This window comes from Limulus polyphemus, unplaced genomic scaffold (genome assembly GCF_000517525.1).
Source record: "Limulus polyphemus unplaced genomic scaffold, Limulus_polyphemus-2.1.2 Scaffold1548, whole genome shotgun sequence".
NCBI classification, from domain to species: domain Eukaryota; kingdom Metazoa; phylum Arthropoda; class Merostomata; order Xiphosura; family Limulidae; genus Limulus; species Limulus polyphemus.
This window is the reverse complement of record NW_013667158.1, coordinates 213,768-239,152: the sequence shown is the minus strand read 5'-3', so window position 1 is coordinate 239,152 and position 25,385 is coordinate 213,768. Positions and strand designations below refer to the sequence as shown.

Sequence of the window (25,385 nt, the reverse complement as noted above, 5' to 3'; positions counted from 1 at the left end):
ATACTCATTACCGAACTTAATATGTTAAAGTTTTTCAGTCTCCCTATAGCTCGCCCAACATGAATACGCACATGTGCAATTTTCCTGGTCTGTTCGACTTCTTTGGCACTGAGCTGGTTTTTGCCCTTTGTAAAAGCAGGGATTACAAGTGTCGCACCATGGTTGGCTAAGTCCTCTGCAATTAAAAAACCTCGGTCCAGTCTCCCTATAGCTCGTTAAAAACTTTAACATATTAAGTTCGGTAATGAGTATGTGTATGGTTCCTCATGCAGACAGTATTGTAACTATATGTTCAGCTATTTGTAATTTACAACCCAAATTAGTGTCATAAATACTGTCAGATAGATTTATTTATTCAATATACAAAGGTTATAAAACAAATAAAGTATCAAACATGTACAATTTTTTGAAAACATAATATGTACACATTCCCTTCATTAAAATTAAAGCTATGTACCTGCATTACTTGAAAGTAAGTTGTTTGTGAAAAATTAGTGCTAAAACACCTTTTCCTTTGAAATTGTCAAATGCTAGTGTTGCTTCACCAAATTTAGTGCTTTTCTATAATTATCCCTTGAAAAGTATTTACAAAAAAAATGTTTATAATCTTTTCTTGTACAGGAACTATATATATATCCATAAAATATTAATTGTTTGAAATTAGGAACCATTCATAAAAATATGGCTGATCGTACATCACATTTACCGACATTAGGTAGTAATTATTCGCCTTATGTAAACTCTTTGCCGACTGATGCTAAACAGAGATATATAAGCAAGCTTGCTTACTGTTCCAACACCAAAAGAAAGCATTCGCCGAAGCACTTCGTGACGTAGTTCTGGGCATGCGCAGTGAATTGGTTGGCAACCTCCTCATATTATTGGGTTAGATTAAGATCTCTCTCAAGTTATTTTACCTTCAGAAAGTTACAATATGGGATGATGTTACTGAAGTGAAGTTTACAACAAGATTATGCAGGAATTCAACATGATAAAAAACTAGATTTGTGCTGTATTTTGAAGATAATAGGACAAAGATGACACATATTTAAGACTTGAAAAGACATGCTAGGCTACATTTAATTTTAAGACAGTTTTATTTCTTTAAAAATAAAATGTAGGTTTAATTTATGTTTACTTTTCTCAAGTTTGGATGTGCAAGAACAGTCTTGAAAGATCAAATGGTCCTTTACGTAGAACTAGAACTTAGAAGCTAGTCTTATAAGTTGTATAGCTTATACACTAAGGCCTTAAACTTTTATTGTATTAAAGTTAAAAGAAATATATGCTACTTATAAATTATAGGCCTAAGTTGGTAAAAAAACCTTTCGATTTGTTAATTGCATCAACTATAAATTATGAATGATAAATCTTACCTTGAATTTGAATGCATAGTCCTAAGAAAATTATAGAGGTGAAACTGCACTCAAAAATAAGTGGCCGTAATGTCCAGTATTTAAATATCTTTGCCATTTATCTTTGATTAATTTCAATCACGCATATTCTAAATGATATTTCGTACACTTCAAGGCAAGCAAACATAACAAATAATTTATATAGATGACTCTGCAGTGTAACAGTATTTCAACGCCACCTAATTGCAAAATATTTTTAAGTCATTCCGGTGACGTCTTATTTCCTTGAATTTTTTTTTATACTCTATTTTTGTAATCATTTTCCACTAGTCGTCTGAATAAAAGGGTGACGTAGTATATTACGAAATATCACAGCCACAATAATTACTGAACAATCTTGTAAATTAATAATTTGACTGAACTAATAACTTAATATTTAATTGATAGTGTTATAACGAATAATCATTTAATAATAACTAGCGTAATGTTATATTATCATAAGTAAACAATCCCAAATTGATAATTATTTCTTCAAAACTGTCAACAAAGATTAAAATATGTTCAATAGTTTCAAAAAATTGTTTATTTACATTTCGCTGTCAAAAATAGCATAAACTGCTCAACTTGAAAATCCACCACAAAGAATAGTGAGGAGGTGGTTTTTGATATATTTTTTCAAAAACAATTATATTTACTATTATCAAAACAGTAAATGCATGAAATATACGTCAGTGATTACAGGTGGACCTCGGTAACATTCGTTTCAGTACATTTTTGGTTAAAAGGGATTTTTGTTTGTTGTTAAGTCCAAAGATACACAATGGTCTATCTATGTTCTGCCCATCACTGGTATCAAAACTCGATTTTTAGCCCTACAAGCCCTCAGACGCACCACTAGCCAAAAGGGGGAAAATGTCAGTTATTGTTTCCAAATTAGTATCTAGAATCAGTTTCAAAGGGCTCTAAATATAAAATGTAGTTTCGGTTCGTTTTTGGTATCAAGTATTGATTGTATTAACCACAAAACTAGGTGAATTAAACAAATTCTTATATACAATGTAGAATCACATGTTGATCTTTTCTTTTCTTGCGTGTTTATCCTGCGATATGAATTAGTAACATTGTGTGTTATCAGTGCACATTGTCGTATCTTGTACAACACTTGTCTGTGTTTACATTTTTGCTCAATTAATCTACTTACATTTGTTATTTTTCTTTTATTTTCGTTTGTCTCTCGGTAGTATGCCCGGCATGGCCAGGTGGTTAGGGCACTCGACTTGCAATCGGACATTCGCCCGTCATACCAAACATGCTCGCCCTTTCAGCCGTGGGGGCGTTATAATGTGACGGTCAACTGCACTATTCGTTGGTAAAAGAGTAGCCCAAGAGTTGGTCTTACACTGCTAAATTAGGGACGGCTAGCGCAGATAGCCCTCGTGTAGCTTTGCGCGAAATTCAAAAACAAACAAACAAACTATTAGAGCTGTAATCTGTCATCTCCCTAAAGCTATGACCAAAAGTTTTGCATCTCCGTAGAATTTTAGGAATGAGACATAATTAAAAGAAGTTCTACGAACATAAGTTATATATTTTATTAAACACCAAAGAAGGTACAATATAATATCGTAAAAGGCTACCAGAAGTCGTAGCAGTAATACTTAGCAATTGCAGAGCATTCCATGACTTTTGAACAGTTCTTAAGTCTTCTTAGGCATGGAATCAAAGATACGATAAAGAATCAAGAGTTGGCGGTGGATGGTGATGACTAGCTACCTTCCCTCTAGTCTTACACTGCTAAATTAGGGACGGCTAGGGCAGATAACCCTCGTGTAGCTTTGCGCGAAGGTGTTCTAAAAACATCTAGTTGTACAGTGTCTTGAAAAAGTCTTCACCCCCCCCCTCCCTGCTGGTAATCAATTTTAGTTATTTTCTTGTGAAAGACATAAATCAAATGACCAAAAATATTTATTATATCAATCTCAGACCAGATTCTAATGATTACGAAGAACAAAAGGTGAATTGTTACTCACTTTAGTGATATAACACAAAAAAATCTTGATAACACATGCTGCAAAAGTCTTCACCCCTAACATGATTATGCAGTTAATATTTAGTTGAAGCCCCTTTGGCATCAATGACAGCTGAAAGTCGTTTTGGAAAACCCTCCACGAGCTTTGCACAGTATGCTGAAGATATTTTTGCCCACTCCTCCAGTTCTTGTAAGTTGGAAGGATGTCTTCGATGCACAGCAGTTTTCAAGTCTCTCCACAGATTTTCAAGTGGATTTAGGTCTGGACTTTGTCCTGTTGAAATGTAAACCTACTACCAAGTTTTAGTTTTTTTGCTTACTTCTTCAGGTTTACCTCCAACATTTGTATATATTTTGCACTGTCCATGATCCATTGAATGCGTACAAATTCTCCAATGCCAGTTGCGGTAAAACACCCCCACAGCATTATGGAACCACCACTATGCTTGACAGTTAGGACTGTATTTGCCGGGTCATGAGCAGTGTTGAGTTTCCGCCATACATACTGTTTGTCATTTAACTCAAAAAGTTAATTTTCTGCCACATTGTTGTAAGGCTATTGAAATGTTTACGAGCACAGACCATTCACGATCTAAGATGCATCTTCGTCAGTAGTGGTTTCTTTCTTGCCACCCTACCGTGACATTGTCGAGGTGTGTACAGTAACTCTAGTTACTGCTATTAAAGTATACAGCTCCTTCAGTATCAATGTTGGTTTGACAGTCGCTTTTCGGACGATTGTTTCTGCTTGTTCGAGCGCAGACTTTTTAGGGCGACCTGATCTTGGCAAGGTTGAGGTAGTGTGACACACCTTCCATTTTATCACAACCGATTTTACAGTACTTATTGGCAAATTGAAAACCTTTGAAATTAATTTATAGCCTTCTCTAGATTTGTATTTCTGAATAATCTTCTCCCTTAGATCTGTAAAGAGTTCTTTCCTCATCATTCTCAATATGTAACAGTAAACAAAATTTTAATGTTCAAAATACTCTGCTTAAATCAATAGTGATGGCTCAATATGACCTAAAGTATTTTTTCACATTGCTCAATAATATACTTTGATATCTGACAGAGTTGTACAGAGCCACTTGTATTTGCTTTAGCAGGGTAATGACGTAAAGTTAAATTAACGAAGGTAAAAGCTGCGGGAGTGAATACTTTTGCAACATGTGTTTTCAAGATTTTTTTTTTTTTTGTTATATCACTAAATTGGGTAACAATGCACCTTTTGTTGTTTGTAATCTTTAGAAAGTGGTCTAAGATTAATATAATAAATATTTTTGGTCATTTGACTTATGTCTTTCACAAGAAAATACCTAAAATTTGTTACAAGTAGAAGGGGTGAAGACTTTTGCAAGGCACTGTAAATCGTCCAAACCCAGGAATCAGTCACAAATCTATTTCCGACCGACTGCACTCAATTTCAATTCACTCATTCAACTAGTTGAATTTTTAAAACTCCAACCGAGTCGAATTTTTCCAACTTATTTATTACCATGTGCTTGTTGAGCAGGATATGCCACAAGATAGTTGGTTTAAGGAAATCACACATGATGATTGCATTGATTCTGAGCTGATGAAGAAAATATTGGGAGGTTTAAGAAACGATAAGGCTCCTGGGCCAGATAATAATTCTCCAAATGTTTTGAAGGAGGTTAAGATTGAATATGTGAGCCATTTACTACTATTTTTTGTCAGTCCTTGAATAGCGGACAGGTACCAGAAGATTGTAAGTTAGATAACGTAGCTCTTTTTTTTCAAGGGAGGTGGTAAAAATTGTCCCAATAATTATAGACCCATTAGTCTTACATCAGTTGTGGAAAAAGTCTTGGAAAGTCTGTTAAAAGATGCTTTGTAAAGTCATTTAACATAGTTCAGAATTTTATTGCATAGTCAGCATGGTTTCACTAAGGGAAAATCTTACCTTACAAATCTTTTGAAGTTCTTTGAAAAGGTTACTACTTTGTAGAAGAGAGTAAGAGTGTAGATTTGGTGTATCTGGATTTTCAGAAAGCATTTGACAAGGTGCAACATAAAAGGCTTGTAAAAGATATCTCTATAGGTGTGGGGATAAGTTAGCAAACTGGAAAGAAAAGTGATTAGATGGATGAAAGCAGAGGGTTATTGCAAATAAAGTTCAGTCAAACTGGATTAGTCACAAATGGGGTACTTCAAGGCTCAGTCTTAGGACCTTTGCTCGTTTTGATTTACATTAATTACATTGATGAAGGAATAGCCAATAAATGACTTAAATTTGCAGATTATATTAAGGCATTGGGAGTTGCTAGCTGTGAAGAGGATCAGCTAATTTACAAAATAATTTAGATCATTTAATGAGTTGGGCAAATAAATGGCGGGTGAATTTTAAGCATAATAAATGCAAGATAATGCACATGGGTTATCATAATTTGAATTATAAGTATAGTTTGGATAGGAATAACCTTAACAGTGTTATGAAGGAAAGGGATCTTGGTGTACTAGTCGATCAGTCTCTAAAGCCATCCAATCAGTGTGCTGTTGTTAGTGGTAGGGCAAATATGATTTTAGGTTGTATCTACGGAAATATTGAATACAAGTCTAAAAAGGTTAAATTTTCATTGTACAGGTCACTGGTTAGGCCACATTTGGATTATTGTATTCAGTCTTGGGTTTCTTACCTTAGGTTTGTTAGTTTATCTGTTTTGAATTTCGCGCAAAACTACACAAGGGCTAGAGGGAGGGCATCTAGTCATCACCTCCCACCGCTAACTCTTGGGATACTCTTTTACCAACAAATAGTGGGATTGACAGTCACATCATAATGCCCCCCACAGCTGAAAGAGCGAGCATGTTTGATGGGACTGGGATTCGAACCAGCGACCATGAAATTGCGAGTCGAGCGCCCTAACCTCCTGGCCATTTAAATTTGATAGCCGTATTTGTTTTAGAAATACTGGATTTTGCTATTATCATTCCTAAAACTAGAGATGTTGCATTTTTTAAACAGAAATTTTGACTGACTCAGTTATAAAAAGAAAATCAACTAACACAACTGAATTTGTCGGAGTTTTTTATTATTTTTTTTTTACTTTTATAAATTCGACCGATGATTGCAACTTGATATGTTGATTCCGGGGACTAAATCGTCCTTTTATTTACAATGATATTCGTGTGTATCTTCATCGTTCAAGTTTATTAAAAGTAATGTTCTTAATAAAATTATGCTATAATTTTAAAAGGTGTGAGCCACCTCGAACACTTATCGGTGTATTTAGTTAGAATAATACATACAACTAGAATTCTGTGATATCACGAAAGAAATAGTAAAAGTGTTAATAGCCCAAAACTGACACGTACATAAGCAGCAACCGTTAGGAGTTGTTGTTCACAAATAATATAAAGCCTTTTAACGTAATTTATTATTATTAAGTTGGTAGGGAAGAAAGATATTGACTTTTGAAAATCTTAGGATAGTTCAATGTTTTCGCCTTCTTGGTTACAAGTTCTTGATAGATGTGGCGTATAACAGTTTATATTTGATTTGTTGTGAATTTCGTACAAAGCTACATGAGGGATATCTGCGCCAGCCGTCCCTAATTTAGCAGTGAAAGACTAGAGGGCAGCTAGTCATCACCACCCACCGCCAACTCTTTTAGCAACGAATAGTGGGATTGATTGTCATATCATAACGTCCCCACGGCTGAAAGGGCGAGCATGTTTGATGGGACTGCAATTCGAACCAGCGACCCTCAGATTGCGAGTCGAGCGCCCTAACCACCTGGCCGTTTTTATTATAGAAATACTGGATTTTGCTATTATCATTCCTAAAACTTTTAATGCATGATGCTTTAGTTACTTATAGAACGTCTTTGTTAATAAAGAGACAACTTTTGCACGATTGTGTTACGTTACGTGACATACAAGAAATGGGAGAGCTGAATATACAGAAGTCGAGTTAGATATGGGAGAAAATATTATATTATTGTGCTTCTTTTTAAATTGTCATACAATTCAGGAACTTACATTTTTTGTTAGAAACTTATTTATTTATTGTCAGGATGTTTTTTAAAACTTAGTTTATTTATATGTCAACTTCTTAGTTCACTTTTTGATTCAAATCTTTATCCTTTCCTTCAATTTCACCCAACAAACTACAGTTTTTAAATTTAGTTTTTTATTAGTCACAAAACAAACATAATTTAAGAAAATTATCCAAATATTTGGTATTCAATGTTATCAACATGTATTACCAATGTACTTCAACCAAATAGTGTTCATGAACAAAAAACAATGTTGTTGTAATGTTATCATGAAAATAGTTTTTTTCTATACAAGTAATTTATGTTGGAATTCCATAAATGTATTTACCACACATTGCATGATTAGCCATTAAGTCACGAGTAGTTTGTCTATTCAAAGAACAAAGCTACACAATGGGATATCTTTGTACTTCCCACTAGGGGTATCAAAACCGAACTGAATTTTTAGTTGTAAGTCCTTAGACTTACCACTGGGCCATAGTGAGTAGACTAAAAAATGATTTCCAAAGCATATTTAAAAATATTATGCAGTTATAAATGTAACTCTAATATGATAATACAAACAGTTTTTAGATGCTTTAGGTAATTATGGTGCATTTAATTGATAATACATTTCAACCTGTATTGCCCATTACACCCTTAAAAACAGTAATATTTTACCACAATCGCATTGTTTATAACACTCACTAGGCATATATATGAGTTACTCAAAGTTTAACCAGGAACTAAATAAGTCACCTATTGCTTTTTGAATAAGGGGTAACTTACATTTAACCTTGCAAGCTAGTCTCTAAATGTATATAAATTTAGGGTTCAAGATGTGGAAATAAACTGGAATTTCAATATCCATAAGGATTCTAAATTGTAATTAAAATCATGTTTACTGAATCAGTTAATTGGAGAAATAAAGTCACAGGTGTGTCAAGATAAAATTTCAGATTTTTCTGCCGAAAATCAGAAGAGGCCTTTTTTTTTTAACAGTTCAGTCATCAGTTGGATTGTTTCACAGCAGTTAAAAATTTATTTGGAATAATAATTGTTGAAGAGCACTGAAAACTATCTTCAATAAGCAATAACATGTGTGATACCACATCACAAGAAAATTGATAATAATGTAAATCATATCATATTTTACTGGCCTAAATCCCACTACAGTTTACTAATAATAGTACATTTTAATACAACATATAAGGTATGAATTAAGTGTAATTATATATTCTCTTCTTTACAACAACAATATTAAGCTTTTTGAACCAGTAAAGAATGTTTGTTTTAAGTTATCATCAATCTTATTGTGATGTATTTTCACACGCTCACTACCATTCAATTTTTCAGTGCAAAATGTTGATGCTGACAAAACAGAAACCTATCTAGCCTAAAATTTATGATTAAAATCACATTTTATCAAAATTGATTTCCCTTTATTTTGCCACACTACTCTTAACTTTTCTAATTAGAAAAAAAATTTCTCTTAGTTTTTATTATTTCACCAACATTGGCATTTTAACTTCACAACATCCACCATAAGTCAAATCTTCCTCTTCGGTAGTACATCCACACTTCGTACGTAAAACAGAAAACAAGTCATTGTTTACGAGTCACAATCCTGATGGAACTGATTAGAATGGACTATCTAAAGCAACTATATTCATGGTTCCCAAAATATATTATTTGTATTATTCTTTTACTTGCTATCAAACACGTAATTTAACATTCTCTATAGGAAAGGTGAAATATTTCTAAGTATCATGTATTTAAGAATTACAGTATTTTTCTTTCATTAATATATTACGACTTTATAATTATTTAGGCATTTTGAAACTTAGTAAATCAATGAAAATAAAGTCAACAGGAAAAATACAAAAAATATATAATTCTCTTTTATGTTATTCACTAATAAAGAGTATAGGTAAAATAGGTAAAAGTGTTGAAACTCGTATCCTTAAGTTTGTTGTTGTTCCATAATAGTGGATCTAAACATTATTTTACATTAAATAGTATAGTGTATTTACCTCTATTTGAAAGGTAAAGCACTCTTTTGCTCTTTAACAAAAAGCAAGTATAATATTTGTTAATTTTAATTAAAAGTATAATTCTGTACAAGACAAAAAAGTCACTTCATTTATTCATGAAGGTATTAAAATGATCAAATTTATATTTAATATTATAATGACATACAATTTACATATTATTAAACACTTAATCAAAAAAATGATTTATTGTCATTCTTTTGATGCTTTTCGTTTGCTGAGAATTAGATCAGCACAGTGACATGTCAATAAATGAAATCCCAAATGTACTATACTGGCAAAAATGACCGATATAGGCTTTAATTTATATGTATAAATACATATTTTTAAATTTTAATTGTACATGTAGTGATAATTTTTTTACCAAATCGAATGTCTTAATAGATAAAAACACAAGTTTACTGAAGCATGTGGCAAAATATTTTAAGAGTTTGGTTATGATCATAGGACAATCTTGCCCCCTTTTTTGTGTCATCATGCAATTCTGTCCTGTTATTTAGTAAAAAAAATTCAAATTTACATTAATATTTTTCTAATGTGATAATTACTTTACTTTCAACTGCATGTATCATTTCATTGTATGCCCTATACCCTAAAAAGGCAAAATATTTAATATTAATACACTTATTCCCAAGTTACACACTATAATTTGCTACCAATTTCATTATAGCACTAGAATACTTCTTAGTTTGAAATCTTTTAAACTAACGTTTAAGTACGATCTGGGTTAATAAAGTCAATGGAATTAAGAGAAGAAAAAAATAGTTTTTTTAAATGTTCTAAAATTTAACTTTCACATACTTAATGAATTTCTACAAAATTCTAAAAATGTTTTACAGCCATGTTATGATAACACCTCACAAAAAAAAACTGTCATATCACCATGCAAGATTCTCTACTAGTGTTAACAATTTATAACTAGAAAAACTCACTATATGATAATAAAGATAAATTTCATACCAGGTTTCCTATTACCAGTGTTTTTTGAATAATGGAAGAGTATTTACTACATAAAGTAATTTAACAGTATCACTGTGTTTTACAATATACCTTGCATTATCAGTACATTTTGAAATAAGATTTCAAGAAATTATTAGTGGCTTTTGTACTTTTCTTTCTTTTGATTATTAAGTCATTTGTTAAATGTTTTAAACAGAAACAAACATTTAGTAATTACAATGGCAGAAGTACATTTTACTACTAATCACACCATGCTACAAATGTCATGTAACAATGTTTATACAGCTTATCAGCAGTTGATTAGTATATAATGTTTTAACTAATCATTCATCAAATTTTACACATGATCACAAGCTACAGCTACAATCTCTGATCCATAGGGCTGATTTTGGTGTGATGATCCACAGAAGTAGCTTGCATATGTCGGTGGACAGGATTGTCTTTCAGTTCCTACAGTAATGATAAATTATGTTTAAAACATTCAAAAAATAATATTTAGTGTGTTTACATAAATGTTTAATTAACACCAGTTGAACAAAGATGAATGATCAGCAAATTCCTTGTTCAGAGCAAACTTGTAGAGAAAGTCTTGAAGGACAAATCTACAAAAATACCTCAGATAGAAAGGTTGATAACATTTCAAAATACTTCTGTCTTTCGTCCTCGGGTCAGCTGCACCAAAAACTAAACATAGTAGGAATTTAGTTTGAAGGATGAGAAAACAACCTTACATTTGCCTGCTCTTTCCAACTGGGATGCTTGGGAATAGTTGTTGCCCGTCAACCCTGCGCGTGAGAATAATTTGCTGCAGTGACTATAACCATGACTGTAGACATTAGTGGGAAATTTTAAAAGAATTTTTGAGAGAAAAGCTGTGAAGAATGTCGGTGGAGATAAGATGAAGTTCTTCTTGTCCAGTTGGGGGTGGAGATGATGAAGCCGACGAGGCGAGACAGAGAGATACAGACATACACACGGTGTATTTGTTTAGTTCTTGCAGGTTTAGGAATTTGTATTTTGAATACACTTTATTGAGATGGATTTTAAGAAATGATATTGATTGAAATTACATTGAATTGAATTTGAGGCCCTTTTCAGGGGTGGGTGGGGACCATAAAGTCCAAATCCCGTTTGAATCAGCTGCACCAGTTTTTTCAGGGATTTATATAGTATTTAAGAAGATTAAAGTAGATGTGACATGATTGGCTGGTAGTTTTTGTAACATCGTTGGTGGAATGAGTGATGATTTAATCAATGGTCTTTCAAAACATCATTCTTTCTACCTATGCTACTTTTGTAGAATAGTCCTCCAAAGCCTTCTCTACAAGTGTCACTCTGAACAATGCAGTTGCTGTCCATTTCAACACGAACACAGTGTTTAAATCATCTATAATAAATAAAATCAGTCAATTATTAAAGATCTCAACTATAACTAGCAAAAAGAATAATGGCTTAATCAGTACTAGTCTTTCTATTTTTTGGAATGAAATGACAATTATGAAGAAATCATTGTATGGAAAATTTCATGAGTATATTTCTCATGTCATTTCTACTACCTTTGTAATATGTAAAAACTGTAACCATATAATTTTTATCTATTTGGAAATTAAATTTTGAAGTATGTCATTTTTATTAATTTTGCAAAAGAACCCAAAGATTACAAAATTTTAAAACCTAAGCAAGCATAATTAACTTTAAAAAACACCATAGTCACCTAGCTCTCAAAGACTGCCAATTCAGAAACATACATAGAAACAACAATAATTTTTTTTTAATTATACTCCATTTTTATCTGTCATGATGGCCTCTTGATACAGGAGTCAAACATAATTTGAGCATTTGGTATATGCTAGGTTTCCTACACTACCATTGGTTCAGTCATTCACTTCCTACACACAGAAACAAGGGTATGAGTGTGATGGGTCAGTTTTCTTACTAAAATGAATTTTTGAAGTGGGCTTTTTTGGTTATGGAACACACACTGGAGCACAACACTGGTTACAATACGAGGATCAGGTTTCTCATTTGCACTAAAAAAGACAAGTGGTGACTGTAAAAAAATATAATATTTCTTACCCTGATAAAAAGGTAATTTCTTTGAATGAAATCATGCTTACCCAAACATTAATTTTTTTAAAATTATAACTACCATTGTCAAGATAGTTATGGTAGTGGTATGTAGACATGCAAATGGGCACTAATATTTAAATTTTAGTACAATTTCCACAGTGTGGATTCAAAAATTGTACAGAAAGATTTTTAAAATATTCTTTACATTATTAAGAAGTAACAAGCTTAATGTTGAAATACTGAATGAATTATTTATAATTTGATCCCATAACCAATGTATACTATGACAGAGTCTGTCACTTCGAAAGTAATGGGTATTAGGATAAAAAAGGTTGATATTGAAAGCAATCATTAGACTGACATGACTATTTTCGTGATAAACATAAAATCTGTCTAATCGTTAGACTACATTTTAATTACTATAATGTATTAAATATTTTATTTAATTAATTTATTACAAGAAAATGCATTTATAGCACCAAAATATAATATGAACACTAAATATCACTATGTAAAATATAAAAAGCTTTTATTTATAATTTGAATTGTCCAGTTTCTAATAATTTCTATGTATCAACCTGCTACAAATGTATCTTCCTTTAGGAAAATGATTCAGAAATCGTTCTTTATCAAACATTTCAATAGTATTAGCAACCTCTATGTACCACATTACAAACAGTTTTAAGAAGTCAGTTTTTATAGTTTAAAAAAAAATTGGTACCTGATAATACTGAAGATTCTTCCTGTTGATTAACATACTCATTCTGAAGAATGTAGATTGAACAGTTTAGCTACTTCACTAAGATCATCGTAACTCTTCCCTTCACCAATGATTTTTCTTGCAATAGACATCCTATTAAAAAGATTCCACAGTATGATACCTACAACTACATTATCACGCATATAAAAGATACATCCTTTTCCATAATCATCACCAACAACTGGTGGTCGAGGTTTAATATCAACAGAGGAAGGCTCTGTTTCCTTTGCCATTAATTCAGTTTCTGATCGAACTCCTTCACCCGTTGCCTCAACAACTGCTTTTGGTGTATCCTCTTCAGTTGCTTTAGCAAATATTCCCACAGTTGGCATGGTGGAATCAACCAAACCAATTGCTTCATAGCCAACATTAGGCCCAAGATCTGACCAAAACATCGACTGATGCCAGTATGGTTTGCCAGCTCCAGTCATGTTCTCTCCTGCCAGACGACCACTTACAACAGCATGGTCATGATGTTCCACACGTCTACGTCCTAATTTAACATCATAGAAACAAGAAGCATCACCTGCAACCCAGAGGTTGGACCTAGCCTCAAGTTCAGCATTAACTCGAAAGCCTCCATGAACATCATCTATTTCCAGACCTGATGTTTTAGCCAACTCAGTGTTTGGTTCAAGGCCCACTGCAACAACGACATGGTCAGTAAGGAGCTCTTGGCCATTGTTAAAATGGAGGATTAATCTTTTATTTTTTGAGCTCACACCTTTCACTGATGTGTTCGGAATGACATTAACACCTTCAGATTTTACTTTGTCAGTGGTCCATTGGCTCAAGTATTCTGGAAGGATTTTCCCCATATTTCCAGCCTCAGGAAATACTTGGTTAACTATTATGCCTGTGGTTTTGCTTCGTTTTCCTAAAGCACAGGCTAACTCACTTCCAAGAAAACCACCTCCTATAATTGTTACAGATTTAGCTTTTCTGGAAACGCTATCCAATTCTTGAAAGTTTTTTATGTTTCTGAAAAGAGTTACCTTTTTATTAATCTCTTCAGATGCTTTTTCAAACACTGGCAAATTTTTTGGGTTACCTCCAGTAGCAATAAGACATTTTTCATAAGTGATCTCCCATCCATTATCCAGGTAAGCTCTTCTGGTACTTGGATCAAGTTTCACCACTCTAAAACCTCTAACAACTGACACCCCCCCATTTTCTTTCAAGGGTAGATCACGAGGTGAACAGTAAAAATCTTCATGTTCATAAAAAATACTTCTTTCTTTTCCATTCCACTGTTTAAATGACAAAGTCTTGGATGTTTCTTTCTCATCACTAAACCATAATTCCTTTGACAAGGGTGGTCGCATGTATGGATAGTGTTCTTCTTCACCAACAACTAAAATTTTTGCATATGGATCCTTGCTACGAATAGCTCTAAAGGCAGCAAAAGATGCTGTACCAGCTCCTATCAAAAGGTATGTAACAGATGAAGGAATTTCAGGTATATCTTCAGGTCTATCAGAAATAGGCATTGCTTTGGCATCACCAGACTGCTTGCTGACGCTTCTCTCAGACTCAGATTCTGCAGTGGATGAGGATGAACTCTTCTGGCTTTCAGTTTCACCAGAGGGATTTTTCATGGGAGGTGCCAAATTAAGATCAATAAATCCTGAAGAGAACGCATAGATAGTAGTTCCTGTAAAAAAAGCAATACTTGCGATTAGCTGGCGATTATAACGTTTCTGGACAGAATTATAAGCTGTCTTCCACGAACCTCTTGGAACTGGTAGATCATTCATGTTGGGTGGACGCCATTCTACCGGTTTTTGGCTGTGAGACGCATACTGGCGATTTGCTTCGTGCTGGTTGACTCCACGTTGCCGTCTTAAAAAGTTCTTCTGATTCGACCCACGAGATAAACGGACTAAACCAAAATGACTGCGATATGTGGAATTCAGGCACTGCCATGAAATCATTTTGAATTTTGTTGTCTAAAACAATCGAAGTATAATTACATGTAATCTTATAAAGATTGGAAGAAGATTACTCTTCCCTGTTTCACCTACCTGACGCACAAACGTTAACTATCCCCTATAGTCGATCCCTTCAGTTAGCAACATGGTTAATCTCGTTCTATTTAATTTTTCTGCATGATATTCAGATATTCATGAAATCACTTAACTAAAATTACTTATCACTAAACGTGATTGAATGCTTTAATAAAGATTTGCATTTGATTTGTTAATAACAAAGAAAATTAAAATATTTCCATACATAATGTGATATTTTAGGTAAAATGTTTACTCTTTTAAATTAAAATAATTATATTTTCCCACCCTGTGGCTCAGCGGTAAGTCTGCCAGCTTATAACGCTAAAAAACCTAACATGGCCTGGTTAGTTATGGCGCTCGTCTCGCAATCAGAGGGGCGTGGGTTCGAATTCTGTCACTGAACATCTTCATCCTTTCAGCCATGGAAGTATTATCATGTTTCGATCAACCCCATCCCTCGTTGGTAAAGAGTAGTCCAATAGTTGGTGGTAGGGGTTGTTGACTAGTTGTCTTCCTTCTAATATATCACTTCGAAATTAGAAACGACTAACACAGATAGTCTTCCAATAACTTTGTGCAAAAATCAACAAACAAGCAATATAACATTAAAAATTGATTATCGATACGCGTGGTAGGCAGAGCACAAATAACTCATTGTGTATATTTGAGCTTAACAACAAATTTATATTTTATCGGTGACAATTCAAATTTTTCCCTTTATTTTGGTTTAAATAGTGTTGCGTCAGCGAGGTCACGTGACTAGTATCACGCCACCTCCTTCTAGAAATATCCTGTTCCTTCGTGAATTGTCGGGAGACTACTAGATTGGGGGTAGACTGGTATATTAAAGACGTTCACAACGTGACGGGACAACAGTGTAATGAGTAATTGAACTGCAGTCAGAGGTAATTGAACTGAGTATTGTTGAAGTCGAGCACGTGAGACGTTTCTTATAGTGCGACTTTTGAAATTAAGTGTATCGCAAAGTTATATTCAGAAAGAATAAACCAGTTTTATTTAAGAAAGGACTTGTGTCGCTAAAGTTTCGTCGGAACGAATTTACGGAAAATTAACTAACGAACGGAGACGTAACAATAGTTTATACAGAGACTGAGTACATTATTTTAAAATGATTTTGGAGCCTCGCCACGTCATTACAGTCCATGTTGCCAAGTCCAGTAATGTTGTATTTGATGACCGTACATCTTGCAAATAACCCCGCAGCATAGTTTTTATTGCAAATGTTTCTGTCATAAGACTGTCATATTAAAGTACACCTCTCTTCCCTCCGTGGTTTCCATAAGCAATCTAGTTTATGAGGATGATTGTTTCTCAGTGCTTGTTTTAACAATGATATCATATACAAATCCACAAGTGCTGCGCTTAGTGACTTGACTAGTATGTCTTAATATCGAATGGTATGAATACCCATTTTATTTTCCAGCTGCTTGAGATATGTGACATTTGAACTAATATGTTGTAGAAGCAGTTTGTCAAAACTTGACTTATGTTGCTTTTCAAGACAGAGATCCTTCTTGATTATATTGGACACTTTTGCCTGGGGCACATGGATAGTTTTTGACTTAAAAGACACCACATATCACTTACTGTGGCTGGGGTACAATTTGTCGCAGGTCTTTTCCTGGATAGTCCTGGTGCCTCAACTTGATCCACATTCCTTCTTTCAATGCTATTAAATACAAGGGACATCCCAGCCTTGGAAATTCAAAATATCCAATATGAATATATCTTGATGATCCGAGTATATGAATGTTTAGCACTGAAAATGGCTTTAACACATTCTTCCCAAAAGTAACCAAATTCGGTGGCACCATACTATCTATATATTATATATGCCCCCCCCCCCCAGTGGCACAGCGGTATGTCTGCGGACTTACAACGCTAGAAACCGGGTTTCGATACCCGTGGTGGGCAGAGCACAGATAGCTCATTGTGTAGCTTTGTGCTTAACTTCATACAAAGAAACAAAAAGAATATTATATGAATATCAAATAAAAATATATATATATATATTTCTGATACATACCATTTTACCGCAATTTAATATCAGCTGTAGTTGTCACATGACTTGCTTGTTTGTTTGTAATTACGCACAAAGCTACACATTGGACTATCTGTGCTCTTCCCACCAAGGGTATCAAAACCTGGATTCTAGCATTGTAAGTCCGCAGACATACCGCTGTACCACTGGGGGGCACATGACTTGCTGATTTTTGATAAAGTGCTTAACCTTCTGTACATATACACCTAGATGTAATAATGAATTTTTTTTCGTGGCTCATTTTCCAGAGACATTGTATTGATTCTTATTCTATATGTATCAGTTGTGGAGAGATGCGTGTGCAGATGATACAATGAGGTTTAGGTTTTTAAAAGTTATTTGTAACCCGCAACTTCTTAAACGAGAATTGTGTCTTACAGTAAGCCACATAATTCAGTTATTATATTCCGATTGCTACATTAAGGCCTGAAAGCACAGAGCGTGAAAATTATAACAAATAGCCTCAATTCATTTGGAGCGAAAACAAACGTAAATTTTCATCTTCCCATATCCTGTTGGTAATATTATGAAAGTGTCTTTGTTTTCTGATATAGACTTCATAGTCATTGTCTGTTTACCTTTGAAATTAAACCCGTCTCTACTTCCTTAAATTGAATAGATTCGTTTTTAAAACAATAATACGGAAAATCGATATGGGATATTAAGATTGCACAAAATCTACACTTCTGTAGTTTTCATTAATCATCCGTTACAAAGAGCAACCTATGCATTTTTTCATTAAGCGCATTCAAGCCCTTGTAAATTGACAGTCGAGATAGAGAGTGTTGAATTGTTGGAGTTTATCTTACAAGAAAGCTAGAAAATTTGCTCAAAAATCCATTTTCTATTATAATGGAGAGTGTCTCACCAAGAACATATTCCCAGATGTTTGAAATAATTTTATTCTCGAAGAAAAAGTTCCTCGCAAGGACCATACAATAAACTACTTCTATGGAAATATCACTGTATTAATTGGGGAAATTTCGCATCATATACATGCTTTTGTACCTAAGCTGTGCAAAATCTGTATTTATCTTCTTGATAGCCTTGTAAACATCTCTGTTGGGATCACATTTATGCTAAATGGATTGCTAATCTCATTTTCTTAGCATAGGTTATTGGAGATTTTTACTTGATAGAGGAGATTAGTAACCACTTTCCAATCTTTATTTGTTAGAGAACCTCTTCTGTCTTAAAATACTTTCCAAAAGAAGTTTGTGACACCTTCATCAAGAAATATTTATGAAAACCGTTTGTTTTATTGCTTTAAATAAAGTCCAGGTTAACAGTGTGTGTATTTACTACCCTTATCAAAGTCTTTACCCATTTTGCCGGTGTCAATTCCACCTATATTAGCCTCTCAGTGGCAAGAGTTCCCACACCTATGGAAGAAAGAGCACAGATAGCCTATTGTATAGCTTTGTGCTTAACAACAACCAAACCACCTATACTAAAAGCCCTTTCTTTCGAAAGTGGGATTTTAGTCATTTACAGAGGACTTTTTTACAATGGACTGCCTGTTTACATATGACATAGGAACCAACTCCATCATGGGTGTGGGGGGTGGCAAGAGGATACAACATCTCTTATCTTGTATTGTGAATAGCCATTAGTAGCACCTACACCCTGAAAAGAAGGACATAGTTCTATTATTACATGATGCTGTGCTTTCTTAGTCTGGTGCAAGATGATTTGAGATCACTGCAGACAGATTTGTTGTAAAACACTAAGATCTTTCCAGTAAAGGCATCACACAATACACTTGTTTTTGTCTTAGACTGTGTTTAAATGAAGACCATTTCACTGTGTAGTATGTTGTATCCAGTCTGTTTCTTTGCTTCTAACTCAACTGAGGTTAGGAAAATTTAGATTTTGCCAAGTAAAACATTTCCTGGAAAGCCTCCTGTTATTGTGTATTCATAGTTTGAGCAACTTTGCAACATGACTTATGTGAAGACTCACTCAGCAATAAATTTTGAAAGGCAATTGTAGTGCATTTACTATTAATGCAGCACATTAATATATTGATACAAGTTGGTGTCTTGTAGATTGCTTTAAACAGAGAAAAAGTAGTAACTTATGTAACAAGCACTGATTATTAAGAGATGTGACAGTTTAACTTTTCATAATTTTAAGTGAACAAGAGTCCAATGTTTAATTTCATATTTTTTGAATGGCAAATTTAGAAGCAAAAATCAAGGCTGTGTCTGTGCATGCTTCTTTTTTGTTTTTTATTAACCCTATGCATACCTGGGTACAGCCCTTTACATTCCCCTAAAAAATTAATTATAAGTTATATCATTACCAGACTGAACTTCAAAAAAATGCAAACAACCTATATAGTGAGAATAATTTTAACTAAGTTACTTCCTTACAGCAGTGAAATTGTTAAAATTGTGTTCTACATGAAAACAATTTATATTAAACCTCTTCGTACTCTGTAAAAACCATTGAAAATTTAAATTTTGAAAATGCAAAGTTAAAGAGTTCATGCGGTCTAGTTATGACATGAGTAGTCGAATCTAGAATGTTCCTTTGCTTCTACAATGAACCCACGCTTCACCCCATTCTGCATACTTTTCAGACACCAGTACACACAAGACAAACACAAGTTAGTGCACATGGTATTCAAGATGAAAATTCTAACTAAAAATATGCAAGGTTATGTAGTAAAACATTTAAGGAAAAATACTTCCCCATTTTATCCAGACAATATACACAAAGACCCGTTTAATTCAACTCCAAGAAGTCATAGAAACAAAGTAGATGTTAACAATCTCTATTGAAACTATCATGGAGGGAGTGCTTTTATCTAAACCATATGCAATGATTTTTTTTTTTCTGTCAACAGAATGCATTATGATGAACTTGCAAAGTCATGGCCAACTTGTTCGTAAAGGAGTTGCAGGATTTCACCAGTTTTTTTGGATACCTCTTTTTCTTTGGTAAAATATCGTCAGGATCTTAGCCAGTTTATGTCCTGGCTTCAAGACCCTGCATTACAAATGCTGTTAAGATATTGTTCTATGGAAGGTCACACTCAACTGTTAGGTTTTTACAATGTTATCTGGGAAGAGGTATTTTAACAAGTCTCTTCAAGAAGGTGGATTATTTTATTAGTTTTACAACTGGACAAGGTGGCTACACAGCTATAGTCCATTTACTCAATCTCTCTTTTTTTCTCTACCTTTTCAATTTATTGGAATACTTAGTTAATAATTGCCTATATTAAGTTTTAGAAGGGAAAACAATTTTCTTTAAGCTCAAATGTTTTTTTTAACATGTTTATTTAAATAGAAAAGCTTAGCTATATGATTAATGAGAGTTACATATATACAGTGTTTTTGGATTTGCTTCTAGCTTTAGTTGATTTGGTTACAGCCAATCTAACCCATTATACTCACAGTGATGAGTCTGAACAATGTTATGACTTGGTTACAACTACATCTAACTATTATACACACTGTGTCTGAACAATATTACAATGTGTTACTGTGGTTAATGCCACACCTAACCACATGATGGTGTGACTGATCAATCCACCAAACATAAATTATGAGTAACCAAAACAAGATGCAATCTCACATGAATGAAATGTTAAGATTCTTGACAAAAAAAAATATAGTTTTGAAATCTATTTCATACATGTCTTAACAGAACAGAAAGCAGATTGCTTATAAAGATATAGATAAAGGGGTAGACTTTATTTAAGGCCTTAAACAAATATCCAAATATAAAATCTCATGTAATTTTACTCGGAACAAATAACTATTCTAGAATGTAGTATTTCACAATAACACAAATTTTTTTTTAATTTGAGAAGTTCTAAACTATACTTAAAAGCAACGAGTAATGATTAACATAAAACTAGAATGAAGAATACATTGTGAGATGATGAAACTTTAGGACTATTTCTTCCACTCGGGAAGTATCAGCATCTGCTAAGTTTATATTAACAAATCAGAAATGCACTTATAAGAATGAACAATACATTTAATCGGCTGTAGCTGACTTCACATTTTTTTCAGACTTTCAGGATAAATATTTCAGATATAGCATTTTGTACTGTATTTAAAAAAAGGCTTAATCCTCACTGGTTTAATTTTTTTAAATCTCCGAGCTAGAGAAATAACTCTGACAATTACAATACAATAGCTCTGTCATGTAAAAAATACAACAAAACATTATAGGAATCAAATAAAGGCTAAAACAACATTTAAAAAAAATCATAAATGTAACAAATCTTTTGGTGCACCACAAGAAACTTTTTACTTCATTCTTGTAACTGCATTGAACACACGGAGACTTCTTCCGTCTATTACTTAACATAAATCAAAACGTTCAGAAAATACTATGGTATAGCAACACCCCCAAACATGCTTACACTAAATAATTACATTACATTAGTTTATATAGTACATAAAAACTTTCATGATTTCACAAAATATATTAAAATACTAAAAAAAGTAATAACTATTGAAAAAATTTCAGTGTGTAACTTTTTTAGAAATCATCAAATATCATACAGGTATTTTTTTCAAGTCTCGTATAATTTATTATCATATCATAAGCAGGTAGATAACTCAGTGCAATTTCTTTTGTTGCAATTAAAAATACAAGTTATATCATTAAAGCTCTACTAAAACTTATAATAAATATAAGTTTAAAATGATAAAAATTTAAGTATCTTTTATTGAATTTGTTTTGCTTTGCTAGATAATTATAAAAACATGATTTTTATTGCTCAACAATAAAATCTTAAATTTCAAATTCTAGATTAAACCACATTACTGTACATCACTTGTACATGAATTTCATTGTACGGAACAGATATTGTCTAGTGTTCTGCTTAAAAATTCCTTGCACACTATTTATTTCAAAATTCAAATAATTATAAAAGTATGTTTTATAATTTAAAAGAATGACTTTTTTTTTTTACCAACCCACTGGTTGTAGTAATACTTTAATGCAACAAATAATTCCTGCACAGAAAATAGTTTTTAATAGCCCTTTGAGACATACAATGTGCTAAAAGTAAAGAAAAAAACAAGAACAACATATATATTTGTACTGTACAACACGATAAGAGGCACAATTTGAAATGCAACTTATTGTAGAATTGCAAGTAAAAGTCATCTATAAAACATATAAACACAATCCATGCTCATTGCACAGTTTTCAACATTATAGAACTAATATAATGTGACTATAAACAATAAGTTTGCTAACTCACTATAACTCAAATAAAACATTAAAATAAAGTATTACACTAACATAACACAATACTGTCCACAAACTTTCCGGAAAGATGTAATACAGTGCCTTTACTTCCACTTTTTTTTATTTAATAGTTGATTTTTTGACAGTAACAAAACCAACTGATATCCAAGGTCATATAACTAAAAAATTCCAAACAAGTTTTAAAGTGGGATTTTTTTTTTATGATTGTTATAAATTTTTGAACAGCATATCATACTTGTAACATCCCTGTTTGACACCGCTGTACCTGTTATGTTTTTCACTCACTATCATACATAGTGGTTGTGTTAATACAAAAAATTTGCAAAATAAATGAACTGGACAAAAAGCTGAAAAGAAGTGCAAGATTGAAAATATTTTACCAAGTTGCATGAAACTTAAACGTCAACTTACTACACTTAAATAATATATAATTTTGTCTTAGAAATCTACATAATTTCTACATAATAGTTTTTTTTCATCAGTATTTTATGATGTGAAATGTCCAAAAGTTTTGTTGAGACACTGTTCTGCTTAATAACACTGAGTATATTTCCCATTGTATTTAATGTTAAAGTGTTTAAATTTTGCATTTTTTTATTCATTTTTTGCTTTTTAACTTTTAACATTTCTTAGTGATTAGGTATGACTAAAATAAAAATTCAAGGTGATACATTGTAATTGGGTTTCAAGACTTTTTTTTTAACTTTGATTACAAATCAAGTTCTACCACTGATACAATCCAAACCTCATCACTCAATATTTACTTTTTATTTAAATCTGAATTCAAATCAAGAAATAATCCTAAGTATTAAGTGATGAAAAATATTTTATTGAAAACTCCTTCCACTAAGTTATAAATCAAACTTGACACAAGTCAGTTTTAAATTCTAATCAGAAATTCATTTTTGTTCTGGTGAGTTACATAAATTATTATCAGCTTTGAATATAATCTAGTCAGGTCCTATATTTATTTGTAACAATGATGAATATTCATGATCAAAGTGAGAGTGCACGTGTGCAAAGCACAACATTCGCATTTCTTAAAATCAGTGAACAACATACTCAACACCCCTTGGGTAAAATTGCAACAAAATTATCAAAAATTGCACATGTATGAGTTTCTTCTTGTCTAAAAATTTGTTCTGGGCAACATTCAATCCAAAAAAGTCATAGATACATGTGTAGTCATGTTTACATGATGAAAGTATTCCCATTGGCAGAATGACAAGATTCTATTAATTCCAAACAGATGGTATTTAAGTACTTTAAAACAACTCCAGAAAGACAGATGATGCAAATTTTTGGCACATGCATTTTGGAATGGATGGACAAAAAAGCGAACACAACCACTGCATATTCGAGTCTTATTCTTAATATTCACTTCAAAAAAAAAACATACAATGTAAAATTTTAAATAATGTAATTAAAGCTATTTAAATAGCTAACTTATTAAATTTCTTTTCAGTTTCCTACAAAAATCCTTTACAAAACTTAAAACGTACAGATTTCTTTGTGTGTGTTACACATTTAAAAATGTTAACGATAGCACAAGATACGAATATTTTATTATTAATAGTGAAGCAAACTTAACACTCATTATACACCAAGAAATACATAACCTATTATTACATCTCTCTCTCATTATATTATACTCACAATGTAGACAGCTATCCATGACACGAAGTACAATACCACACACATGTTCAAGAGAGTAACGCTTGCACACAAATTGAAACACAAAGTTTTGTCACTAGGTTTTCTCTACTGTAAGGCTTGTATACTTATGGTAATATTATAAATTTATACTATAGTTTCTTGTCCATTAATACTTTTAATAAACATATGGTGCACAAAATCTCCATTTAGTCTGCTGTGCTACATTTTTAAACTTTTGTTAAAAATGTATAGTAAAAACTGTCCTACTGATACTAGTCTTTGTATGAGACAGATACTCGTTATACTTAAAAGTGACTTTTTCTTAAATCAAATATTACTGTACAATTGAAATCCAAAAATATATTTTTTTTAGAGTGAGCATTTCAACTTACAAAAAATCCTTTTTTACTTTTAATAAAAACTTACATGAGCAATAACTTGGTTTTATTATCTTTGTGTCACTATTAAGTGCATTACCGTCTATGTCATAATAATAATAGATTTAAAATTACACTATGACTACATAATAATAAAAGTTAGAACATTATCAAATATGAATCATTGATCTGTATCAAAGCTAAAAGCATACATTTAAGTGTGTGAAAACCTGACATATGTTAAACATAAGAAACCCAAAGATACAGCAAAGACAATCATTGGTGATGCTGAATTTTGAAAGTAAGGGGATTCGGTGAATTGTCAGCAACTTGGTGTTGTAAACACCATTGAATTAAACTTCCTTATTGTGCTCCAACTCTCTTCACTCGAACTAAAGAGAATGAGACAGAAAATTAAAACATTTAATTTCTATTAACATATGAAAATTATAAAGTTTAAAAGATTCAAAATTTTTATTTATTCTTTTCTCATTAAGAATTCTGCCACCCATTCAAGCTTAAAATAAGCCATATCAACCCTTTAAAACAGTAATAGTGATCATTACTATGATATTTGGTCAATGATTTGTGTAAAAATGTACAATTTATTAGAAAGAGAACACAGACAAAAATATCAGGATTTACATTACAGAATTATTATATTTAGCAGAAGATTAAACCATGTATGCATTAAGTACAAATACTTAATACTTTAAGTAGATAGCTTGTAATATTTATAAAGCTAAAAAGTTTGTTTGTTTTGAATTTCGCGCAAAGCTACACGAGGGCTATCTGTGCTAGCTGTCCCTAATTT

The 25,385-nt window shown here is 32.5% G+C and overlaps 3 protein-coding genes across 3 annotated transcripts in view; all 3 read right to left on the bottom strand.

Moving 5' to 3' along the window:
- LOC106464051 overlaps positions 1–1,552 on the bottom strand; it is a 21,031-nt gene extending 19,479 nt beyond the window's left edge. The window contains exon 1 of the mRNA XM_022391711.1: positions 1,377–1,552. Coding sequence (XP_022247419.1) covers positions 1,377–1,473 — 97 coding nt within the window. The 5' untranslated portion in view covers positions 1,474–1,552. The remainder of the gene's footprint in view (positions 1–1,376) is intronic.
- An 8,059-nt stretch (positions 1,553–9,611) lies between these two features.
- LOC106464050 (apoptosis-inducing factor 1, mitochondrial-like) lies at positions 9,612–15,244 on the bottom strand. The gene is made up of 2 exons (XM_013924159.2): positions 13,188–15,244; positions 9,612–10,846 (listed from the first exon to the last, which is right to left on the bottom strand). Exon 1 carries the CDS (start codon positions 15,158–15,160, stop codon positions 13,226–13,228), a length of 1,935 nt encoding a protein of 644 aa, XP_013779613.1. The 5' UTR covers positions 15,161–15,244; the 3' UTR covers positions 9,612–10,846; positions 13,188–13,225.
- Positions 15,245–20,982: 5,738 nt separating this feature from the next.
- The window catches only part of LOC106464046 (tropomodulin-like), a 32,510-nt gene continuing 28,107 nt past the window's right edge, over positions 20,983–25,385 (bottom strand). Inside the window, exon 9 of the mRNA XM_022391704.1 lies at positions 20,983–24,963. Coding sequence (XP_022247412.1) covers positions 24,935–24,963 — 29 coding nt within the window. The 3' untranslated portion in view covers positions 20,983–24,934. The remainder of the gene's footprint in view (positions 24,964–25,385) is intronic.

Excerpts from the sequence above, each read along its gene's own strand:
- LOC106464050 (XM_013924159.2), bottom strand. The coding sequence starts at position 15,160 with ATGATTTCATGGCAGTGCCTGAATTCCACATATCGCAGTCATTTTGGT.